Source organism: Erpetoichthys calabaricus, chromosome 2, assembly GCF_900747795.2.
Source record: "Erpetoichthys calabaricus chromosome 2, fErpCal1.3, whole genome shotgun sequence".
Classification (NCBI taxonomy): Eukaryota; Metazoa; Chordata; class Cladistia; order Polypteriformes; family Polypteridae; genus Erpetoichthys; species Erpetoichthys calabaricus.
Window position 1 is genome coordinate 81,062,359 of NC_041395.2, and position 18,705 is coordinate 81,081,063.

Consider the following 18,705-nt stretch of genomic DNA (forward strand, 5'->3'; position numbering starts at 1 on the left):
AAAGTGAGATAGAGGGTAGACCATCTATGCATGTCTTGTTTAAGTTTTTCCATGCAGACAGCAAAATTCTGTTGGAAAATTTATATTTACTTGATGTTTACCCCAAGGTATTTAAACTGATCTGCAATGATAAAAGGTGTCCAATTTAAAGTTGTGTACTAGAGAATTCACTGGAAAAAGCACACTTTTATTCAAATTAATTTTGAGCCCAGATATCTTTTGAAATTCTGCTAGTGCTGTTAGGACTGCAGACGCACAATTTGTGGGTCTGATATATATTGTACCATATCATCTACAAATAGTGATATTTTCTGTTCAAGTCTCTGATATTCCCCTTTATCTCAGACACATTTTGAAAGTAAACAGCCAATAGCTCAATAACGATTGCAAATAGCAGTGATTAAAGGGGGCATCCTTGTCTAGTACCAAATTATACTTTGGAATATTCTGAAATAATGTTGTTGATACAAACTGAAACTTCTGGACTGGTATACAGTAGTCTGATCCATGCACATATGTTCACACCAAACCCAAATTTGTGCAATGTGGTGAATAGGTAATCCCATTCAACCATATCAAATGCTTTTTCTAAATTCAAAGATAATAAGATTTCCAGAGTGTTAGACTTTATGGGTGAATATATTGCATTAAACTGGCGTTGAAAAATGGAAGCTAAGTGTCTACCTTTAAGTAGTCAGGTGATACTACTGAAGGAAGCACTTTCTCAATCCTTCTGGCTAGAACTTTGGAGAGTATCTTAACATTGTCATTCAGTAATGAGATTGGTTTATATGATGCACATTGTAATAAACCATTATTGAGGTAGAATTTTATTGTCTCTGGCTTCTATAAATGTTGCTAATAAAAGGGGAGCTAACTTAATTGAAAATTTATTCATAAAATTCAGCACAGTAGCCATCAGGACCTGCTGCTTTCCCACTCCAAAGTGAGTTTCTAGCATCTAGTAATTCTGGGATTGTCAGAGATTTATCCAGTTCCTCTGCACTGAGAGCATCTAGCTGTCTTGTCTTCTTTAAACTGAGTAGAATATAAAGACTTATAGTAGTTTCTAAATATGTGATTTATATGTTTTATGGTCAATACTTTTTACTCTGTTTGTGTTGGTAATTACTGATATTGCATTCTAAACTTCCTGCTTGAGGATTTTTTGAGCTAAGATCTTATTAGCCTTCTCTCTGTGTTCATAGTAATTATGTCGCAATTTAAGAAAGGCGTTGTTCCCTTTCTTCTGTTGTCAAGAGGTTGCATTTTGATTGCAAAGCCTGTCTTTTTCTATAAAAGGCATTATTTGGACGTAGCGTGTTCTTGATCTGTTCTGGCAACTTCACTGATTAACTCTGATGCCTGATTTATTTTTGTGGGAGAGATATAAAATAATCTGTCCTCTTAAAAATGCCTTCAAAGTCCCAGAGTATTCCTGCAGAGACTTCTGAGGATGCATTTTTATCTAAAAAAAATCAATTTGCTTGGATATAAATTTTGTACACTTGTCATTAGCTAATAACAGGGGGTTAAGACAGTAGCTGCGTGATGAGTATGTGGGGCATAGTGATTTGAGCTCCATGATAAGAGCAGCATGGTTGGAGATAACAATAGCATTGTACTTGCAAGATTTGATCGTCAGCAAAAAATTGTCATCTATAAAGGAATTCAATTCTTGGGGAACAATGATATACTGGTGAGAATGAGGGATATGCTCTTAAGTATGGATTTAGAAATCTCCTAGGGTCTGATAAGTTATGATCAATTACATCCATCCATCCATTATCCACCCCGCTATATCCTAACTACAGGGTCATGGGGGTCTGCTGGAGCCAATCCCAGCCAACACAGGGTGCAAGGCAGGAAACAAACCCCAGGCAGGGCACCAGCCCACCGCAGGGCGTGCACACACACACACACACACACACACAGAGGCAATTTAGAATCACCAATGCACCTAACCTGCATGTCTTTAAACTGTGGGAGGAAATGGGAGCACCTGGAGGAAACCCACGCAGACACAGGGAGAACATGCAAACTCCACGCAGAGATGACCCGGGAAGCGAACCCAGGTCTCCGAACTGCGAGGCAGCAGCGCTACCCACTGCTCCACCGTGCCACCCATGATCAATTACAAACTAGGTAATTATTTTTGCAGTATTAGATGTTATCACCCCTGTAGCTAAAGACCTGAGCCTCAGGTTAGTAAAAACCATAGAACTCTAAAGCGGAGTATCAAGTCCCCAGTCTGTATGAGTAGTACTAAGGAGTGCTTAACACAGGCCACTAAAGAAGGTTGGTGCCAGAAAGGACATTATGCTCTAATATTCCGATATTTGGGGGGCATTCAGCCAACCTGGGTGAACCCAGAAAATGGCCATTAAACTGGCAGAAGAAGAAAGTTCAAAAGAGTTGATAGTTTTCTGTTGGGACAGTCCTTGTAAACTTAACTTCCTACGGTCAAGAATTTGTTAGCCTCGGGAAAATTCTTTGTTATGTCATTCAAACATACAATGTGAATCTGATGACTTTCATTGATTGCCTTAGGCTCTTAGAATGATACTTTATAATTTGTAAATAACTGCAAAATTACTCTTATTTGATTACCAAGTGGTTACTGATGATAAGTAGCATATGAGGATAATAGCAGCATTATACCTTTACTGTGTGTTGGTAAAATAATAAAAAAAAAAACTCAGCTTCCTTGCTGCATCCTAATTCAGTAAAGACATGTTTCTTTAATCAGTCAAACAACCTTTATTTTACACAATTTGTTTACGTTTCAAATTATATGAATGTGCTTTACATGTACAAAGTGTTACTCCTCAAATCTACTCACACATATCACTTTAACATTTTTAAGTGACTTGCTAAGGATTACAAAATAAGCTAAGAGTAAGAGTCAGATTCAAGGCCTTGCATGTTTGCTGTATCTCTGAACATTAGTCTAAACCATTATTCAACTTGGCCATGAATATTGTGTTGTATTATTAATTTTGCTCTTCTAATGAAATTCAAGGTCCTGTAAACTAAATGAAATGAAACTGTAACTCACCTTCACTGTGATAAGCTAAATCCAAGGTCACATATTTTAAAGTGCACACATATAGCATCACCTAGTAAGTAGCTAATGTTGGCAAACCCTACTTTTTTGCAATCAATCTTTATGATGAACCAAGTCCAATAATATATACATGGATGCTGTACTTATTCAGATACGGGAGCACAGACCCATTGAATAATACAGTATGTTCACCTCTTTTTAAGGTCACTTTGAATAAAGGCATCTGCTAAGTTATTTCCACAGTCGGAGATGACTGGGGACCTTATGGTCTGAAGTCCTGCTTCTTATCCATTAGATCACATAGAGTTCCGATTGCACACTATAAATGAAAGATGAAGAACTGGGAATGTTTTGTATTATCACGTCACTGCAGGATTTTTATCTAGGTTGGTCCAGCAGAACATCTTGTCCTGTAAGTTTTCTAAATGCTTAAAACTGCTTGGCTTACAACTTCCTTTATTCCACTATAGTAACATATATAGACTGACTGTCAGATACAGACAGAATTTTGTAAATAGAGTGACACTTGTCAAGAACGATATTGGCTTTCCTTTTAATTTTCAAGTACATGCTTTTAAAATAGGCTCTTTTGTAAGTGTACCACAGAGAAATTATACAATTTGTCTCTCCACCTTCATTTTGGCAACCAACAGAAGACTGGTAAAAATATAAAATGTGTAAAGATATTTTCTGTCTGTCTTGTAAATTTCATCTTTTCTTCATTTTGTTCCTCCATTCCAGCATCCTCTACCGGCTGCCACATTGCTGCTCCACATTTACATGACCGGGAAGCTGGCCAAGTTGGCAATACCACAAAGGTTGTTTCGATTGCGGGCCATAAGGATGTATCCTTTGTTTCCCCAAGACTCACTCCAGCTATAAAAAGAAAAGAGAAAAGTGTGATAAGATAGACAGACACACAACTGACACAGTTAAAACTTATGAATAATATTCTACTACAGGGCTACAGTTCTGCTTCCCAGAGGAGACACATAAAGACTTTGTAGAAGTCTGAACATAATATAGTTTTATTAACAAGTTTTTTTACACTGGTCAGCTACTGATGGTGTGCCTGTTAAAACTTGAACTTCTCGTTTCAGTCTGTGATGTTTCCTGTATAAAGATCAGCACATTTAAACAGCACTCCCACCCGTCACTTTACTTTCGACCAACCATACCCACATATATCCTTAACTCTGAATGAATAAATGTGCCCTGCGATGGACTAGCGGCAAATCTACCTTTTGCTCAATACTGTCAGAATACGCTACAGCTTCTGAGGTACTGAACTGGATTAAGTGAGTTCAGTAATGAATAGATAATAGATAGACATGTACCTGTTCTTGATTATCCAATACTTCTTCCCCTTATATACACCATAGCCCACTGCCAAGACGGCATGATTGATGTCATCTTTGTTGCAAGCAGGATCATTGTAGATGCCTGGAATGAAAAATGGCCATCTCTAAATATACATTTAAAAACTAGGAATATAAAAGTGTTGGAATAGCTTTCATAGTTTGTCACCAGTATATAAGTTTGAGACAAATTTATCAAATTAATATGAGCTACCTCATAACGATGATTCTCAAGAGACTTTCATCTTAAGTAAACAAAGGAGAATGGTGAATGTTAAATGATGCATCAATTCAATGAGATAACCATAATTTTTGTATCAAGTACTAGTTATAATGAGCATTATCACTGAATATCTTTGAGCAGCTTTTAAAAATAGCTTTAAAGATAATGGTATTCCATATAAAGAAACAAAGAAATAAAAGAAACAGTATTGAATACAGACACCAAAAGTGAAATTTAATAGGTTATTAAAAAAGAGCAAGGACAGGTTTTAGTAATAACAATATAAAACACAAAACTTAGCATGAGAGAAAGTCTTTGGCAGCCTTAGGTTTTGAAGGCATTTAAGTGGGGTCATCAATTTGGAACTGAAATTAAAGAGATTAAATTAGTTTATAGAAGTGAGATGAGAATTTGAGGCTGTGGTTAAACATACATGTACACCGAGAACCATAGGCATATAGAATAAGTTACCAAGCAGAATGGTGGACAGATCAGCTTTAAGGAATTCAAAACCTGACTTGATGTTTTTTTAGATGAATTAAGCAGATAAGATTGGTGAGGCTTGTTTTGCTAAATCGTCTGTTCTCATCAAACTTTTTCAAATGTTCTAATATAGGCAAACAACCTGCTGGATAATGAACTTGACATACTGTATGTACTCTTTTGAAAGTTAGTAATGAACCAATAAATGTGTAAGTGTTCATAGTATTACTATGAGGTCATTACTGTCAAGTGTATAGAGTGCAATGAAATTCTTACTTAATAGTTAGTGAACAAAGGGAATAAATGAAAAATAACTGTGCATCAAATGTACATACAAAATGGTAGGTCCAATTAAATCCCGGAACACGCAATGACAGTGCCTATGCAAAAGAATCATGCAAAATGATGATGAGATTAAGTCATCAAAATAACATTAAAATATAAACAATCTAAACTAAATCATTGTTAGACCCACTTAATTCATATCATGAATGCTGGGGGCCAGAGCTTACCTCAAGGCAGAAAACAGCTTTAGACGGAGTGGCAGTCCATTGTTTGGACCACACACACACACACACACTAAGACTCACAGTTACAGTACATAGGGGACAGTTAGAAATCACCAAATGCATGTCTTTGGTGATGTGGGAAGAAAGACTGACAGTGACCAAACATGGGTTTCACACCTTAAGTCTATTCCAGAAACAGAGGTTAGAAAACCCTGAATCTTAAAGTGAATTCTGGCTTGCTACAGAGCCAAGCCCTGGCTCACTATCCAGTGGCAAAATATGAATTATACTTGACCTATGCAATGCTATAAAAATTAGTATGGAATTATGTGCATTTATGGCAAGTTTTAGAAGCCCTGATGAGTTAACCACTAAACCACATCTGATCAACCATGCACTATAGATAGATAGATAGATAGATAGATAGATAGATAGATAGATAGATAGATAGATAGATAGATAGATAGATAGATACTTTATTAATCCCAAGGGGAAATTCACAATTTCAATTAACAATTCCCAATTGTTGTATTGTGCAAAATGTACCCTTGACGATGTTTCCTGCAGTCAAGTAAGCACTGCACTCCAATTTTACAATATTCGTAAAATTTAAATAAGTTTAAAATCCACGAAGTTAAGTGTTCAGCATGCATTGAGTTTTTCTAGCTGTTACTTTGAGAGGTATCAAATGTTATCATGCCTGCACTGAACCCTGTACTTTCCTGAAGTTACAGGCCTCCAGAATAGCCTTAATTCTTCAGGGTAGTAGAAACGTTCTTTAGAAATTTTGTTTTGTGAAGACTCCAAACATCACACAGTTTTTTTTCAGCCACATACACAAGTTGTAACCCTCCCATTCCACCTCATCCCAAAGGTGCTCTTTTGGGTTGAGAACTGGGGACTGAACAGGCCACTGGAGTAAAGTAAAGTCCCTGTCATATTCATGGAACAGGCTTGAGATTATGGTGATCTGACCAATGCATATATGTGAAAAGGAGTAGACTGTAAACGTAAGGAAATGCACATGTTCAGATATCCATGCTGTTTAAATGATGTGCAGTAGGAAGCATAATATTTAATCCCTTGACTCATGCTGTTTATAACAACAGCAACATTTATTTAAATAGCACGTTTTCATACATGTGATGTAGCTCAAAGTGTTTTACAAGATGAAGAAAGAAAAAAGAAAAATATAAAAATAAGATTAGGCAATACTAAGTAACAAAGAATAAAGTAAAGTCCAATGGCCAAGAGGACAGAAAAAACAAAACAAAAAAAAACTCCAGGAGCTGGAGAAAAAAAAAATCTGCAGGGGTTCCAAGGCCACGAGACCACTCAGCCCCCACTGGGTATATATATTATACCAGATTTGTAATGTAACATCTGCTTGTTATGATAGAAATCAAAATTTATCAGATCAGGACACATTTTAACAATCTTCTTTTATCTAGTTTTGGTAAACACATATCCACTGTAGCCTCATCTTCTAGTTTTAAGCTGACAACTTTAGCGATCCACTTCAATTCACAGATGCCCTCCACACACGATTCTCTTTGAGTATTTGTGACCTTTCTATTAGGTTAAAAAAGTCTTAGCTGTTCTTTCTCATTATTAAGCTATTTTTACATGCATATATGGATGTTTTTTGGTTGTTCACACAATTCTCTGTAAACTCTAAAGACCATAGTGCATGCAAATTCTGTTGGGACAGGTATTTCAGAAATAACCATGTCTGGTACCAACAGTCATACTTTGGCCAAAGTCGCTTAGAGCCCATGTCTTGTACAATCTAATGATTGTTCAAATATAAATGCAGGCTATTTGTGCTAACCAGTTGGTGTTCTATTAAAGTGGCCACCGAATGTATATGTTGTAAATTATTAAAAATATATTAAATAAAGTGCAAGAAATTACAATAGTGAAAACATATGAATTAAATTAAAATTTAAATGAAGAAAACAATCATGCCCCCAATAACCATAACCATATAATTGATGTTGATACTATTGTCAAAAAATATATGATACATGTATAAATGAATACTCACTTTAACCGGACAGCAGCATAACTGCAGGAACTTGTGTGGCTCACTTACGCTTGAATTCCATGCCTAGCTTCATATATACAGTATGGGGAGTACATACAAGCCAGTTTGGTTAGATGGCATGGTCAAATTGGTATGTGTCTTTGAGCGTGCTTAGTGATGGATGCCATCCAAGGAGATGTTTTTATTTTGAGAATAGTGTTTTGTAGGTATGATCTAACTCCCTGTCAGCATATAACATAAGAAGAAGGCCAAGAAAATGTCCAAATGAATGTTTAACTTGGGCATAAGGCATGTGCATTTGGTTCCCAGTAGGAGAGACATAGAGAATTTCTACTTGCACTATTAGAAGTCTGAAGTGGCATTTTCTGCATGCAAGCAAGTTCAAGTTAAATGTTTTAGCAGGCTCATAAATTCCATTATATTCATAATAAAGCATAAAGGTAGGAAGCTTTGAGAATGCAATTCCTTTGAATTCTGGAAAATGCTTTTGGTGTTGTTTTAGCCAAATCAAGTAAAGCAGCATTTGAAATACAGTCATGGCTAAGGCTCCAATGACTCCTAGAAAATTAAAGTAGGATTTAGCACTGGACTTAGATTTAATGTGCACAAACTGTCTGACAGCTCCATCATTTAGGTTAACTATAATAAAGGCTCTAAGCAATGCCAGGCCACCCTTCCAGTTGGTATGGCTTATACTAGCTCCAGTGCCAGAAGGAGCCATTTCTGCAGATGGCTGTTAAGTATGTATTTTTCAGCAACACTTAAAAAAAGAGTAAGAAATGTACTTGCTGCCAACACAGTAATGTCACTTAGTGGATGATGCAGCTGGTTGCTCAACTTTCAATTCATCCAAATTCCAAGAGAATATTTATGATTACCATCCTTGATCCAGTCACAGGTAATCAAACAGCCTGTTCTACCTTAAGCAAATCAGTGGAGCAATGGAGATGGGCTTGTGAAAGGCAATTCCATGTTGGTAGCACTAGTAAAGCAATGTCAGTATATTCCAGAACAAACAGCAAAGGCTTAGCAAATCCGTATAGTGCTTAATGGGATTCTGTTTTATGGATTAACCTGTTTTTTTTTATCTTGAATGGGGTAACTATAATGAGGTTGGAAGCTGAGGTGAAGCTTGAATCTGCCAAGTGGGTAGGCCTGGGTACAATCCAGGTAGGTAAGCCTTAATTTTTAGGAAACTTAATGAGCCTTTATCAGTGTGGCCATTGTAACTAATCATATATAATGGAAGCAAGCAATGAACAATTACAGTTGATTTACTGAACTTTATAAAAATAGGAAAAATGTTTAAAGTGTTTAACTGTAAGTATCCTGAGTAGTCCTCTTATAGTTAAGTCAACAATAACAGATGTGCATATACAGTAGAGTAGGCCTGTATCACACAAACAGTCATTAACAGACATGCCAGACCATCATGGTAGAGCAAGTTACAGCAGAGCTCCCAAACTTTGTGCAGATGTACAGCACAGAGTTCAAAATTGTATAATCATACGTTTTGTAGAATGGAAACTACAATGGACAAAACCTAATATATAACATCCAACAACTCACCAACACAGAGCAATAAAAAACATAGTAACATTTAAAAAAAATACAAAATGTTTTCAAGAATGTTAAAGATGTAGTCTAAGGTAAATGCTATAGGTTGTGATGTTTTAGTGTTTAATTTATTTACATTCTAGAGATTTGTTTTTCACTTGAAACTGTCCAGTTAAGTTGTATAGTTTAATAACTAGCACTGTGATTCATTTATTTATTCTTTTATGTTTTAATTTGAAGGTTATCTCAAAAATACAGTCATATGATAATGTTTGGGAACCCCTCTCAACCTGCATAATAATTTACTCTACTTTCAACAAAAAAGATAACTGTGGTATGTCTTTCATTTCCTAGGAACATCTGAGTACTGGGGTGTTTTCTGAGCAAAGAATTTTAGTGAAGCAGTATTTAGTTGTATGAAATTAAATCAAATGTGAAAAACTGGCTGTGCAAAAATTTGGGTTCCCTTGTAATTTTGCTGATTTGAATGCATGAAACTGCTCAATACTGATTACTTGCAACACCAAATTGGTTGGATTAGCTCGTTAAGCCTTGAACTTCATAGACAGGTGTGTCCAATCATGAGAAAAGGTATTTAAGGTGGTCAGTTGCAAGTTGTGCTTCCCTTTGACTCTCCTCTGAAGAGTGACAGCATGGGATCCTCAAAGCAACTCTTAAAAGATCTGAAAACAAAGATTGTTCAGTCTCATGGTTTAGGGGAAGGCTACAAAAAGCTATCTCAGAGGTTTAAACCGTCAGTTTCAACTGTAAGGAATGTAATCAGGAAATGGAAGGCCACAGGCACAGTTGCTGTTAAACCCAGGTATGGCAGGCCAAGAAAAATACAGGAGCGGCATATGCGCAGGATTGTGAGAATGGTCACAGACAACCCACAGATCACCTCCAAAGACCTGCAAGAACATCTTGCTACAGATGGTGTATCTGTACATCGTTCTATAATTCAGCGCAATTTGCACAAAGAACATCCGTATGGCAGGGTGATGAGAAAGAATCCCTTTCTGCACTCACGCCACAAACAGAGTCGCTTGTTGTATGCAAATGCTCATTTAGACAAGCCAGATTCATTTTGGAACAAAGTGCTTTGGACAGATGAGACAAAAATTGAGTAATTTGGTCATAACAAAAAGCGCTTTTCATGGCGGAAGAAGAACACCGCATTCCAAGAAAAACACCTGCTACCTACTGTCAAATTTGGTGGAGGTTCCATCATGCTGTGGGGCTGTGTGGCTAGTTCAGGGACTGGGGCCCTTGTTAAAGTCGAGAGTCAGATGAATTCAACCCAATGTCAACAAATTCCTCAGAATATTCAAGCATCAGTCAGAAAGTTGAAGTTACGCAGGGATTGAATATTCCAACAAGGCAATGACCCAAAACACAGTTCGAAATCTACAAAGGCATTCATGCAGTGGGAGAAGTACAATGTTCTGGAATGGTTGTTACAGTGCCCTGACTTGAATATCATCGACAATCTATGGGATTATTTGAAGCAGGTTGTCCATGCTCGGCAGCCATCAAATTTAACTGAACTGGAGAGATTTTGTATGGAAGAATGGTCAAAAATACCTCCATCCAGAATCCAGACACTCATCAAAGGCTATAGGAGGCGTCTAGAGGCTGTTATATTTGCAAAAGGAGGCTCAACTAAGTATTGATGTAATATCTCTGTTGGGGTGCCCAAATTTATGCACCTGTCTAATTTTATTATGATGCATATTGCATATTTTCTGTTAATACAATAAACTTAATGTCACTGCTTAAATACTACTGTTTCCATAAGGCATGTCATATATTTAAAAGAAGTTGCTACTTTGAAAGCTCAGCCAATGATAAACAAAAATCCAAAGAATCAAGAGGGGTTCCCAAACTTTTTCATATGATTGTAGTTGTTTACTATGTAAGAACCCACACATGAAGAGGCCCACAGCCTACTGTTTTTAAAAAATGCTTCAGCAGAATTATGGAACTGTGCTGTGAAAAAACACAATCATTGCCAAACACGGGATCTTTTGGAATAAGACACGTGCAGCTCCAAAGAATTTCAAACCTTGTGGAAAAAAGGGATGTCACTGGAGAAAGGGGGGCTTTAGCTTCTTGGCACTTGTAAGTTGAAAGAACTGGCAGATCTAACCATACTTTAACCTGTTTGACCCAAAGGGTCCCTGCACTCACAATGAATGCTGTTCTAAGGTTGCCACCTCCTGCTTTAAAAATAAGAGCAGCCCTACCAATGTGACTGAGGGAATTGGGGAGGGAGGAGGTGCAGAGAGCAAAGCCGGTATAATTATTAATGTATTATTAAAATATAATTAACAAAAACAAAATTTTAATGCTGTGCCCTCTGACAGTAAAAACAATGTAGAAAAAAATGACTTTTTGATTTGATGTCCTCAAGAACTATTTGTCTATGTGCTGCCCCCTCTAACTGCACACAGCAGGTATCAGCTTCTCACATTTATTGTGAGGGGTTGATGAACATCCTGTATGAAAATGATTAAAAAAATGAAAAATACACTTTAGATGTGAATCTGCTGATTTTTCCATTGCTAACCCTAAAGAAGCTGACAAGGTCCAGTGCTTCAACGAAGTCTTTGACAAGGCCACATAGTCTGTAGAGATGTGGTTGAAGCAGCAGAATAAACTACCTGATTTGGGTATTTGGGTCTTTGAGTAATTTACAAAAATACAACTGCATTAACAAATTTCAAGCTCATGCAGAAAAAACGTCTTGTAAAGTTGTCAGACTAAGATGGTTGTATGACATTAACACATAATATTATCATATACTCAAATACAGTCAACCCTTGATATACGACCGGCCTGACATGCGAACAACTTGATTTACGCCCAAAATTTTTGTTTTCATTTACGACCAACATCTTGCGTTACGACCTGAAAGCGGTCATGTGTATCCGGTTGCGTGATTGTGAACAAACAGCCGAGAGCGTTTGTAAGTGTCAGTCAGAGCCCAGATACATGTGTTTGTGGACGTAATTTCGGTCAGTGCAGTGATTTATATAATTTTTTTCGATAATTGCTAAGGAAGGAAGAGAAGGTAACAAAGGTAAAGAAAGCAATCACAACCGAAACGAAGAAGGAAATTGTACAGAAATATGAGAGTGGTGTTCGTGTGACCGATCTCGCTAATATGTACAGCATGTCGAAATCCACCATCTCAACAATTTTACAAAGAAAAGATTTGTATAAGAAGGCTCCTTCCAAACAATAACCACCTTCTATTTCATTCTCCTCCTCCTCCCTTCCTGCAGCCCAAAGATGTCAAACTAAATGGTGAGTACAGTATGAAATTGTTGTTTCTGGTAGGTTAGGCACTTTTTATAACTTTTTGGTTAGTACATTAGAAAAATTATTGGTGTTTTGGTAAATTATGCACATTATACAAACCTCTTTTATTATGAAAAGGTTAAGTAAGTGTTGCTGTGGGAGGTTCGGAATGCATTATGGGTATTTCCATTATTTCTTATGGGAAAAATAGTTTTGACTTACAACCAACTTGAGTTACAGCCAGCCCTCGTGAACAAATTGAGTTCGTAAGTAAAGGGTCCACTGTAATAGTATTTAACTCTTTGAGGGCTGAATATTTTTTCCAAGAAACTCAGTTTTCTGAAAAGCACACATAGCAATGGTGTCACATATAAATCAACATAAAACGTCTGTTGCTATGTGCTGTGGCTGCTGTTGACATATGTTCGGTATCTCTGGCAGCAGTGGCTGTGTGGGGGCACCTCGATGGTCAGCGGGTATGCACGGTGGGCCGGCTGCCTGGCTGTCTTCGCACAACAGGTCGGTGGCGGTGGGGGTTGCAGTGTGACGCAATCTGGTTTGTACCTCTTGACATGATAAGTGGTGGTCCTACCAGGCAGACGCTTCTGTAGGCGCATCAGCTGGGGACCGATCAGATGATGCTGGCACCTCACTTTTGTTTTTGATATCCATCTCCAGATCACTTGCATCAAACTCGGAGTCTGACAAGTCAGAGTCCTATTCAACGAAATTACGTAAAAGGTCCACAGAGTATTTTGCTTTGCACATTCGCTTTGGTCTCTCACCAGATGTCAGTGCCATTTTAGAGGTTGTTTGCACATTGCTACTCACGCACGAGTAGGGAATCGAGGTTAAATCAACAAACCTATGTAACTTTCCTTCTAGCAAAGAGAGTCAAACTAAAACATAAGGGTGAGTTTTACAGCTGATTTAATCCTCTACTCCTGAATTTTGACAAAAGTCGACATTAGCCCTGAAAGAGTTAATAAAATGGTTCCCCTATTGACTTTTGGGATTCCCTTGACAATGACAGGAACATTATAAGGAGATGGAAAATAATCTGGTATGACTGAATGGGCCAGACTTCAGTTTGGGGGGCCACCTGTATCTTTGCTTTTACATTACAGATCTTCAGAACTTACCTCTCGTGTAGAACTGGAATGAGTAAAGTGAGGCATCTATGCCCACAGACACAGGCCCAACTTTAGCCACAGCAGCCTGAAGTGCACGTTCATTGCCCACTGCAATCTCCTTGTATCCTTTACAGGTAGCTGCAATTCCGGTTTTATTGAAGTGGCATTTCTCATCCTAGAGGATAAAATGGCAACAATCAGTGTTGAGTTTTATAACATCTTTCATGAATACAATGCCCCTCGGCACTTAGTTGAGCAGTGCCAAATCATTTACAGATACATTCGTGACATGGGATGTAGGCTGATCATGATAAAGATTATATAACATTGCATAATGAAACTCAAGATTTTGAAGAGCTGGAGTATATACCCCAGCTTTACTGAATGCAACCCAAGAATGAACACTGAAAAAGGTGCCACGTGGCAAATTTACAATTGGCAATTCAACTAATATACATGTCATTTAAATGTGAGAAGAAAACTAGAAAAGAAAAAAAAAAACAGAGAAAAGCATGCAAACATCATGCAAAGCAGACAAAATTTTGAACCTAGGATACTGAATCCTGAGCCAGTTTTAATAATCAGCACAGGTAAGTGATAAATTATTCTTTAAGAGAGGAATTACATGTTTTTTTTATAAGGCACAATTCTTAATGTATTGTAGAACTTAATAACTTATATGCAGGGGTTCAAGACCCACTGAGGAAAGCCAACAAATTGGCTTTCCACTTTTAATTTGTAATTTGTGTTCTCCGTTGTTTATCCCTTCTTTAAAAACATTCCATTCTCATATATACTGTAAAGTCTGCTTGCTGTGATTCTGTTTAGCTACATGAGCGTCAATTTATATAACAAGTTATATATGTGAATCTGCACCTTTAAAGCTCACTCTCAGAATGTTTGCAATGTATTTCTGATCCATGAGCAAATCTTAATACTTTATAAACATTTATACATATTCAGGACAACAAGATTAAGCAAAAGCTCACCTCTCCAATATAAGGGTATGCTGTCTCTGAGTCGATCCCTCTGTTGTCCCTGACGTATTTGAAGGCATTAGTCATGTAGCCACCCCCACAGCCATCATTGTCAGTGTCACAATCCACCAGGTTCTGAGGACTCAGCATTGCCAGTTTGCCTGTGGTCTTCTTGAGCTGACCTTCAAGGGCACCCGATGAACTGAATGCCCAGCAGGATCCACAGGATCCCTGTGTGTTACAGAAAACATGCGAATTAAGTATGCTAGCCCATTGATTGCATTGTCATTGCTTTTTAACAGTTCTTCTTCTGTTGTTCTAAGAATGCAAGATGGTTACTTTATTATAATATCACAAGATAAGGTCAGAAACCTGGTATGGGCTGTCACAAGGGAGCAGTGGCCTGGGCTTAGTGGCCATTCTCTTCCCACTTTAAAAGAAGAAACAGGTTAAATCTTTGACATCTGTTAGGTTTTTATTGTTTCCTTCAACTGTGCTTTTGGGAACTGTTTAACCATTTTCAGCAAGTTAACTTTGTTTTTCTTTTTTTGTTTTTAGGACTGCTGCAGTAGAAGGTACATATGTTCACTATGCAGTGTCAGTTGTCTGAAGTAATGTCCTGTAATTTCTAATAAATCTCTCTGGCACAGCAAGACTTCAGAAGACTCAGTGGCACACACAACATTTTGTTGCTTACATTAGCTTGCATTTTGCATGACAAAATGTCATGACAGTAAAAGACTGCCAATCGAAAGTAGAAGCTGCTAAACTATAACACTACACATAGTGGGCACGGCACTTACTTGAGTATGAAAAGGCTGTTTTAAAAAACATATTTATACAAAGATATCACAGATAAGATGTAGTGTCTTGGTGGCATTGGACAAGGTTAAGAGGAATGAATGTCCCACTAAAAATAGGAGAGAGAGTAAAAATACCACTGTGGTCAGATGGGCACTTTTAGAGTAGATCAAGCACAGAGAATGTAAACAGTAATTTAGAAAGAGACCAGACATTGAGAGATCTTCTCAGGGATTAGTCAAATGGCAGTACGGGAGCTATGCACTGAATAGGTATAAGGCCTGCTTCCCTGTGATAGAGGGTGGGGACCCATAAAAGTTTTTAAGGAGGGTCCTGCTCCTTTTCATAAAATTCATGGATCAGGGGGCATAGACACTCCATGGCTACCAAAGGGTCCTGGGGCTTTGAGACACTTCCACTTGTTTAGGGTGTCTTGCTAACACAAGATGCAAATTTCAGGGTGATCACAACGTTAACATTAAATTAAGGTCGAAATGGCTGCTCTCTCCCAGGAGTACTTTAAAACAAGATTCAGAAGGAGTCTCTTGTGACATAAATTTATGTTCTATAAAATAATTATTAGATCAGTTTCTTTCATCAAAACCATGGAAAAGATTAAAAACCTAAAAAAAGCACACAATATTTAAGCATTTTTAATTCTTTACTGGGGGATTTCCATTTTTCTGGCTTTCCTTAGAGTCACTGAAACATCTGCACCTCTTTCTTAAACAAGATGGTCGCATTGACATCAAACTGGCATATTAGTGAGTTCTTAGCAATGGTATGAATCAAGAAAAAAACTCCAATAATGTAATAAATGTGTCAGTTTCCAACTAGTAAAATTACAAAATTCAGCCCCTACACACCATAAGAAGCCAACAGTAACTTGGAACAAATATTTCATTTTCAATGGAAAATGTGCCAGTGAAATTCAAATTTTAAAAAACCCTTTTAAATGATTCTAGCAAAACTTGTTTGTCAAATCTGTTTACAGAAAACACCAAAATCATCTATATTAATTTATAATACTGAGGGTTCTAATACTGAAAAGACCAACGATTGGTGGCCAAAATGAAAAGGCATGAACAAATAGAAATTACTAATCGAGACAAAAGTTAAAGCAAACCTCAAAAAAGAAAGGGAAATGCTACAGAAACGACTTGTCTTTTCTTTTTCAAAATAAAGTTAAATTACTGAACACGTAGCTTGACCTTAATCAAAATAGCCATCATGGCTGTGCATCCTTACCCCACAATGTCACACACACATAAGACAGGCTTCTAGTGATATGTGGCATCTAAGCAACATATTGTGATGTCATCAACACACCACTAAAGATGGTGGAAAATAGAACAAAAACTGAATAAAATAAAACACTGACTTTATTTTAAAAACCTCAGACTTTTTAATTAAACATATACTTAGGGTTTAACTGCTTCATTTAAAAACTTTCTTTTTTAATGGCTATGTCAGAGCTGACACCAGGCCCATTCTCCAGTCAGTATTAGTGATGTACACTGTGTGCAAATGGCTGGGACTTAATTACTATATCCTACCAGAAAATACTTTGCATATGGATAACAATTGCCAGCTCCAATCTCCATCACAAATGGAATTCTAAGGCTTATCTGTGCTTATCATGGTTGCACAGACCCAGTTTGAATCATACTGAGTAGGGAGTAAAGTGTCCATTTTAACTTACTAGTCATCTTTGGACATCATAAACTTGTTATTGCCCAACTTTAACTTGGCTGAAACCACATACCCCTCTTATGAGTAATATGCTAGGGTTCGCACCACTAGTTACTAGGCCAGAATGTGATTCATTATTGGAAATGAACACACAAATCACTCCATCACACACAGAAAAGAGAAAACGTTACCAGTCACTCAGCCATCTCTACATCTGGGCTGGCTGATATTCCCTGAGTTAATCATTTTTACACTGTGGTTGTCACAGATATCTTCTGACACCTGAGGGCCTATTTCTTTAGAGAGTATCATGTACTGATAGGTTAAAAATTCCACATAGTCCCAGCATGTTTGTTATTTACAGGAAACATAAGATTTGCGACTACAGGGTCCAAGGACATAGGAACATTGTGGTTAATTGTAATCTTCTGCCCAGTTTTACTTTCCAAATATTTGCCTGAGACTTCATTATATATATCTTTGTGTTAAAAAGTGAAAACTTCAGAAGTTCCTGATGTTTAGTGCAAAGTTATGGGTACAGTATATGCAACGATGTTAAAAAAAGTTGTGTATTAGTAAGTGTGACATCCTTTTCTGCAAATGTGCTGAAAAATACTTGTAACAAAACAGTATAAAGAGGCAACGGTTTTTAGCTTGAATTCTCTCTAAAATAATCTCCTTGGTTATGTCAGTTGCACTTCCATTTGGGGCTGCAATGTTGTGCATAACAAGGAGTAAGCCCACTGGCTTAAAATCATTTTATTTGTATAGGAAAAACTATATACAAATCAGATACCTAAAGCAATAATGTCAATATTGTGATAAAACTCACCTGGTTACGTACTGGAGTTACAAAACCTTTCTTTCTGTAGTCCACAGATCTGGGTAGGTCCAGGTCAGGATCAGGAATAAAAGTATTGTTGGGATCTCTTGTGAGAGGGACCTGCAGTCCTGTCATCTTCTCTACAACTTCCTCACTAGTCTGAAAAAACAAGAAAATGAGTGAGACATGTAATTTAGGACTATTTAGGAATTTTGACTATATATAAAGCAGGGGAGGCACAGTAGTGCTGCTGCCTCACAATGAGACAAGGGTTTAAATCCCAGGTGCTCCCTGCATGGACATTGCATGTTCTCCACATGTGCATGTGTATTTGTGCTGCGTGCTCCGGCTTCTTCCCACTTTCCAAACATATGCAGATTAGGAAAAGTGGTGATGCTAAATTGGCTCCTGATATGTGTGTGGGTGTTCACCCTGTGATGGTCCAATGCCCTGTCCAGGGCTTGTTCATGCTTTGCCCCTGATACTTGCTGGGATAGCACTCTGTGAGCCTGGCCCAGATAAATAGGTTTTAAAAATGGATAGATGGATGGATATAAAATACGGAGAGATCCTACATTTACTGGTACTTTAGCACACTTAATATTAGGTACTTTTAAATTTCTACTTGAGTAGTTTGCTCATGAGAAACTTTTGCTTTTTCTTGAGTAATTTTTTCAGAAAGGTTTATTTATTTTTACTCAAGTATGGCTGCAAGTAAATCAAGCAACTTAA

The 18,705-nt window shown here is 37.4% G+C and overlaps 1 protein-coding gene across 1 annotated transcript in view; it reads right to left on the reverse strand.

Moving 5' to 3' along the window:
* Window positions 1–2,736: 2,736 nt before the first annotated feature.
* The window catches only part of LOC114642142 (cathepsin K), a 39,102-nt gene continuing 23,133 nt past the window's right edge, over window positions 2,737–18,705 (reverse strand). Inside the window, exons 4-8 of the mRNA XM_028791125.2 lie at window positions 17,983–18,132; window positions 14,670–14,888; window positions 13,690–13,855; window positions 4,405–4,510; window positions 2,737–3,943 (exon numbers count right to left, since the gene is read on the reverse strand). Coding sequence (XP_028646958.1) covers window positions 3,844–3,943; window positions 4,405–4,510; window positions 13,690–13,855; window positions 14,670–14,888; window positions 17,983–18,132 — 741 coding nt within the window. The 3' untranslated portion in view covers window positions 2,737–3,843. The remainder of the gene's footprint in view (window positions 3,944–4,404; window positions 4,511–13,689; window positions 13,856–14,669; window positions 14,889–17,982; window positions 18,133–18,705) is intronic.